General features: G+C 48.0%; 1 protein-coding gene across 1 annotated transcript; it reads right to left on the minus strand.

Moving 5' to 3' along the window:
- Positions 1-1,995: 1,995 nt before the first annotated feature.
- DUSP1 (dual specificity phosphatase 1) lies at positions 1,996-5,340 on the minus strand. Its single transcript, XM_080996583.1, has 4 exons — positions 4,621-5,340; positions 4,149-4,297; positions 3,646-3,865; positions 1,996-3,104 (listed from the first exon to the last, which is right to left on the minus strand). The coding sequence occupies exons 1-4, from the start codon at positions 4,988-4,990 to the stop codon at positions 2,734-2,736; spliced, it is 1,110 nt and encodes a 369-aa protein (XP_080852709.1). The 5' UTR covers positions 4,991-5,340; the 3' UTR covers positions 1,996-2,733.
- Between the last annotated feature and the right edge of the window lie 1,851 nt (positions 5,341-7,191).

A 7,191-nucleotide genomic window follows, 5' to 3' on the forward strand; every position in this document is an offset into this window, starting at 1 on the left:
TTTGGGGAGGAAAGAAGAGCAGACCAGATAGACCAGGTACTGGGAACTTCTGGTCCTCCAGGTGTTGTTGAACAGGCCGTGCGTGCTGGGGCTGATGGGAGTCGTAGTTCCGCAACATCTGGAGGGCCAAAGGTTCCCCACACCTGAGACAATGCCTTTCACTCATGCCCCTATTGCTCCTTCCCCACACATTCCTCCCTGCCCCACCATGTAAGCAGACTCTATGCTCCCAGAAGAGAGGCAAGATGCACAGATACCATTAGCTCTGCAACTGTTTGCAGTTAACAGTGCCCTTAGGGGCAAATATCTGTGGGGATGACAATTTAAACAGGGTATCAGCGCAGATCCCTGATCCTGGCCAAATAAAATAAACCGGTTTAAGCATTTTTTGTTTTATTTTAAAAAGTGTGTTTAATTAGGAGTAGTTTGGCCCACATTTCCATGGCCCAGCATGCATGATGGCTTCCCCTTCTCTTTCCTCTTTCCTTAGAACTACCAGTAGTTTGAGAGAAAATGAAGCTCAATGCAAAACCCTCTAACACAGCCTTAGGCAATGCAACCCAACCTTAAGCATCACTCACAATGGAAACTGCATAGATCTTTGGGACTTACTGCTTAAACTTGATCACTGGCAAGTTTAGTCACTCTTAATGACCAAGAAGCTGAAGCTGAGGCTCCAATACTTTGGCCACCTCATGAGAAGAGAAGACTCCCTGGAAAAGACCCTGATGTTGGGAAAGATGGAGGGCACAAGGAGAAGGGGACGACAGAGGATGAGATGGTTGGATAGTGTTTTCGAAGCTAGCAGCATGAGTTTGACCAAACTGCAGGAGGCAGTGGAAGACAGAAGTGCCTGGCGTGCTCTGGTCCATGGGGTCACGAAGAGTCGGGCACGACTAAACGACTAAACAACAACAACAATGACCAAGAAAGTAGATAATGACAAACCTATCCTAACACACTCAAGATAAAGCCGGGGGGGGGGGGGGGATGGGACAAAACAGCTTTGGACCCTTTTCCCTATACATGGCATTGCTATTTGCTCAGAGTTCACTAACATTTATGATGCCCTCATAGATGTGCCTGGATGCTTTCTTACACTGTGCTGTAGGCTCGAACCCAAAGTTATCCCGAGGCAGCAGCAACACCCAAGGCTACCCACTCTCTGCCCCCTTCCCAACTTTCATCATTTTTAGAATAGTTAGTAACACAGATCATGTCTAATGGTGGCGGGGTTTTTGTTTTTGATACTGGGTATCATCAATATTGGGACGCGAGTGGCGCTGTGGGCTAAACCACAGAGCCTAGGGCTTGCCGATCAGAAGGTTGACGGTTCGAATCCCCACAACGGGGTGAGCACCCGTTGCTCAGTCCCAGCTCCTGCCAACCTAGCAGTTCAAAAGCAGGATAAATAGGTACCGCTCTGGCGGGAAGGTAAACGGCGTTTCCATGCGCTGCTCTGGTTCACCAGAAGCGGCTTAGTCATGCTGGCCATGTGACCCGGAAGCTGTACGCCGGCTCCCTCGGCCAATAAAGCAAGATGAGTGCCGCAACCCCCGAGTCGGCCACGACTGGACCTAAATGGTCAGGGGTCCCTTTACCTTTACCTATCATCAGTATACCCCCTTTCCTCCTCTGCCAATTAATAGCTGATCCAGATAGTAAAGAATGCTAATAATCTGTTTTGGGGTTCACATTCCCCCCCCCCCGCCCTAATAGCTTGGGTTTGTATGTTTCTCTTGACTGCAATAGCCATTTGTACAGCACAAGAGGGTAGATCCTACATGTGGTGCTTACTGGATTTTGGCAAATGACTTTTTATTGGGGCTTGGATTCTTCTACGGCACCATTAGAGACCCTGCAATAAGTTCTATGGAGCACAGGACTAGTACAAAGGAGGAGATGTCTGCTTTCTGGACTTCACATACTTACCATTGCAATTTTTCAGCATATTATGAAAAGGGAGTGGGGGAAGGATCTATAAAAGAATTAATATTTTCTTCAATAGAAATGTCATAATTTATTTGGTTTGTATAAAAAGGCACAATCATAACAAAACCCATGTTCTTCTTTTGATAAGAAGAAATATATTATTTCACATCATAAATAAATCAGCAAAACATGTAACTGTTGGCAACCCAAAAACACAAACACTCCTTTGTGCTTTCAATGTCAGTGCTTCGGAATACAGTTCTTAAGATCTATTTACAGGATTACAGTACCCAAAAAATACTGAGGTATTTTGTTTGTTTCTTTCAAAAAGAAAATGAAACTTCAGACTTGAAAGGCAGAACGCACACAAAGCAATTACACTGTAAAAAATAAATAAATATCTGGACATCCTTGTACAAGGGGACAGTTCGACTGCAGCCTAGCACACCCAGGAATGAGAACACTTTCAGATTTGCTACTGAAACAGACTGACAAACAGAAAAACTGTAAAAGAGGAATTATTTCAGGAGTAGAAAGCAAATGTCCTGCATGCTTTTTCTCCTTTGTAGGCAGCATCCAAACATTGGTCAAAAATGCATCTCAGCAAGATCTAGCAGAAAGAACCTGGCTTTCTGGAGTCAAGAGATGCTGCTCTGAGCTGGTGGATCTTGTATTGCTCTGTAACTGCAATGAGAGGAGTCTGGTGCAAGCTAACAGACCTGCCCTCAAAGTTATTGCACTTTTCAGGTAACAGCAAAGGGCATCAAGTCTTTGTGTACAGGGCCCACCTGCACCTGCTTTTCAGCAGCTCGGAGAGGTGGTGATGGGGCTCTGAAGGTAGCTTAGTGCGCTGGAAGCAGAGTGGACAGGGATGGAGACGGGGAAGTTAAAGACCGTTGTAGTGGATGTTCCTCTGTCCAGTGCAGACATTGCCGGGCTCCCAGCCTCTGCCGAGCAATTTGGAGCAAGGACCTGGGACTCAAATTGCAGCAGTTGCCCCATGAAGCTGAAGTTGGGGGAGATGATGCTTCTCCTCTGCTTCACAAACTCAAAAGCTTCATCCAGTTTGACTCGGTTGGTCCTCATAAGGTAAGCAAGGCAGATGGTCGCTGAGCGGGAGATGCCAGCCTGACAGTGAACAAATACTCGCCCGCCATCGTTTTTAACAGAGTCTGAAGGAGCAAGCAAAACATCAACATTAGCAAGAATTTTCCTGCAAACTTCAAAGCTGCTTTTCACTCTCTGTGCTTGAGGGGCCATCTTGCCTAACCAGCTATAGCAATACGTCACACAGCTGGGAATGGAGTTGGATGCACAAAGGAAGGTGTGCAAATAAACCAATATGGATGTTCTGTTTCAACTTGATTATAATCACCTATTCCAACTGTGGCCACTAAAGCTTGCTAGAAAATTCTGTCAGCATGAGACTGGTTCAGATTACCAGCTGATCCTTCCAACACCCATGCTAGTGGATCCAATGACTCTTTATAAAGTCTAGTATGCTTTTTGGGATTTCACAATGCTATCTTCTAAAAGAAGCCCAAGCACCATCGTAGCTACAGATTTATTTCAGCCGGTGCTATTTTGATCCCCAAGGGAATACCCTGCATCTCAAATTTAAAGGATGCTGGAAGTGTCTGCTGAGGTGCTGGCACCCAAGGGATACTATAAACTCAATATGTAGGGGGGGGGGGAGAGAGAGGTCTCATTTACCTATGAAGTCAATTGCTTCGTTAAACCAGCAGCTGATGTCAGCTTTGTGGTTGTCCTCCACAGGGATGCTTTTGTACTGATAGTGTCCCTCAAAATGGTTTGGGCAATTGGCAGAAACGTTGATCAAGGCTGTGATCCCCAAAGCATCCAACATATCTTTCCTGGAAGCATGATAGGCGCTGCCTAGATACAGGAAAGGTAGGATCTCCACTGGACCACCCTAAAATAAAGGAGACAAAGAAACACAGTCTGTTAATCCCACAGCAAAAACAGGCTCCCTCTGCACTTGATACGCTTGTTGTGTTATAATGAAACATTCGTTTTGCCTTGAATGCCTTGTATTTCCAAATGGAATATTTTTATACACACATTTGTGTCTTTCCATTCCAGGCATTTTTTTAAAAAGTCCAACTTGTAATTAAAATAAAATAATTTAAAAAGCAAGTGTAATTTTTTTTAAAAAAGCAAGTGTAATTTTGATTCATGAATGCTCCCCAACTGACCTGATCATAGAGAGGAGTCCCACAGGAGCTGCAGTTTGAATCGGCGCTGCCAGGCACATTGTTTGCGCTGAGCGGCAGAGTCAGGCCCTTGGGAGCAGATGGTTTGGTGCACAACTCAGGGCAGGCAGACGAGAAGGCATCATATCCTCCTAGAAGAAAATAAAGAAGAAAAGAGGTTAATATTGTCCCAGGAACAAACTCTAAGCAGCTGGGGGTGGGGTAGGAAGGGGAGGTAAAACTCCATTGACAGTCCAGTGGCCACTCCTATAAGCCCCTCTGTTAAAACAATGCAACTGCCCTAGGCTATTTGTCAATATCCGTTATTATTACTACGTATTGCTCTTAATTCCGTTTACCCGGTGGGCCTTTGGCTTACGGACTTTTGAAGCCCAGGGGAGGTGGACTGGCAGGGCAGAGGGCGCCTTGGGGAAGGCGACCTCCCTCTCTCTCTCTGTGCAGCCTTTTAACTCACCCCTGAGGAAGCAGACGCGGGTGTCCCTGGCTTCCCGGGAGAGGGTGTTGAGGGCCAGCAGGAGGGTGCTGTCCCTCTTGGGCGCCTCCAGGTCGGCGCTGCGCTCGTCGAGGAGCACGACGGCGTGGTAGAGCCCCTTCTGCAGCCGGGCGCGCGCCTCCTCGTTGGGCAGGATGTGCTCGAGGCCCATGGCCCCCTTGGCTCTCCGCCGGACGATGGTGCTCAGGCGGACGTTGCAGGAGCCGCCGATGTGCGAGGAGTTGAAGGAGAAGAAGGAGCGGCAGTCCAGCACCAGGCACTGCACGCAGCGGTCCTGGAGGAGCTCGCGGAGCGTCTCGCAGTCCAGGGCGCACACTTGCATGTTGACCATCGCTCGGGGCAGGGCAGGCAGCGCGGTGGGCGAAAGGGCGCTGGGCAGCCGCTTTTGTCTCCGTTCCCCGGGCGCCTCTTTGTTTAGTCCCGCCGAGCTCGTCTCGAACCGAGGCGGCGCTTTTTGCCAAACAAAAGCTGCCTCTCTTGTTCCTTGTTCGCGGGGGTCCGTAACTCCCACCCCGGTTCCAAAAAGTAAAAACGCCTGGATCGCTGAACGTGGAGATGGCAAAGACGACAGAGCCGCTAGCTTGGGCTTTGCTCTTTCTCTTGTGTTGGCAGCCTCCGTTGCGGGGCAGCTGCTGCTCGTTGCTTGTCTGCTGCTGTTTCCTTGCTGGACGAGCGGCGCAGCCTCGCCTTATATAGCACCAGCCGCGGTTTGCTGCTTCGGCTTTTTTTTGTGAATGGGCCCCGGTCACATGACCCGCGGTGCCTGGGAAGACGTCACTTCGGCGGGGAGCCAGACAGACACTCCCATCCCGCGAGCGCTCGCGTCATCCAGCAGCCCGAACGGCAAAGTCACTTTGAATGTCCGCATGCCCAGAGCCCTCCCCGCTCCTGCAGGAAGCCGACTGATGCAACGCCGCGCGCGCTGCCGCCTTGCTCCTCCCGGGCTTCTGCCAGCCGGAGCCTGGCCTTCAGCAGCGGTGAGGAAAGGGCACGCGATGTGCTAGAAGAAAAGGAAACGGCTTACAAACCCAGAAGCGCGCTCAGTACACATTCCAGATTCATTCATATTCTTCGCTGCTATCTAGACTTGGAATATGGGGGAAGTGTGGGGTGTCGATAGACCTCTCTGGGCCCCGCCATTGCCCTCTGCTGGCAGGAATTAAATCTCTCTTAGTTGCCAGAGAGGGCACAGCCGCTAGCAGAGCTTCTCTGTTATGGCCAGCGGAGGTTCCCCCGTCGCTTCCAGACGAGCAATCGCCCTCGTTTGAGCGGAGGTTATACGACGCCACCGTCAAGTCGTTGCTGTTTTCTTGCCATTTAAAACTGGCTTCGTGGTGCCATTTAGATATCACAGTGCCCTTGCGTGAGCAGCACGCATCCATCCTACAATAAACTCCTTCTGGAACAATAAAAAAGCAGCACAAGCTTTGGCATTTGTTAGAGGGCAATTTAGCTAGTGCTCTTTACGGCAATGTACCTGTATTTGTGTGGTGGGTTATAAAGGGGCACCCTTCTTGGGCACAGGATGAGAGTCAAACAAAAGTTTGGCAGTCTGGCAGTGTCCTTCATGAGGGAAAGGGAAGACTGCAAGCTTGGTGTTTGATCTATTATGGAAAACGACAGGAGACTGCATTCTCTGATTATGAAAGATCTGATGCAGACTTGTCAACGTTTTACCTACATCAACACAATCAAGCACTTCCATTAGGTACCATAAGCATTTCACCCCTTTTAAATCAACTGCAAATATGCATATTTTAAAATCACATTTAGCTGAGTTTGGTCTAGCAGTTGCTTTGGGGAGGGTGTTTCTGTCTGTGAAGCAAAACAGCACAGATGGCTAAGTGACACCATTTGGAATGCTTATGTTTTGAAGACAACATAAACACTATTTTGCTTGGTGCTTGAGCTGATAAAAGGATTGTTTTCTGTTTCAACAGGGCTGACCCATCTTTGGGAGAACACAAACATATGTATTACATAATGTGTACACGTAACAAGTAATTTAGTGCTTTTGAAAAATGCCAAAGGGAGCAATCTGGAAAAAGGAAGTGCAGGATCACGCCCAGCATCCCAATCTGCATATCTAGGAGTTGAGGAGTTCATTCATTACACCCTTCTGGGATTTATTCTTAACAACTTCTGTAGATAGAGTATGAAGCCAAAACAATGCTTCTCAAAGTTACTGTCTAATTTTGTGATTGTTCTCAGGGGTTCTGATCCAGAGAAAGCCATGCTGATGAGCCATTGCAATATATGGGTCAAGTCAATTGTGACTAACCGGTGACCCATGAATTTAAATGAAACCTAGGCCCAACTAACTATGCAATCCTATATATGTCTAGTCAAAAGTCAGTCCCATTGAGTTCAATGAGGCTTACTCCCAGGCACAGGATTGCAGTCTAAATTTGTCTGGAATGGGGACACAATGTTTCCTTGGTTCTTCCTCATGGAGTCACACCCCTTCTAAAAAGCCTGCACACTTATAACGAGATTGCTTATATAATACAGTAGAAATCTTGATGAAAGCTC

The sequence above is a fragment of the Podarcis pityusensis genome (assembly GCF_964106645.2).
Source record: "Podarcis pityusensis genome assembly, chromosome: 2".
Taxonomy (NCBI): Eukaryota; Metazoa; Chordata; class Lepidosauria; order Squamata; family Lacertidae; genus Podarcis; species Podarcis pityusensis.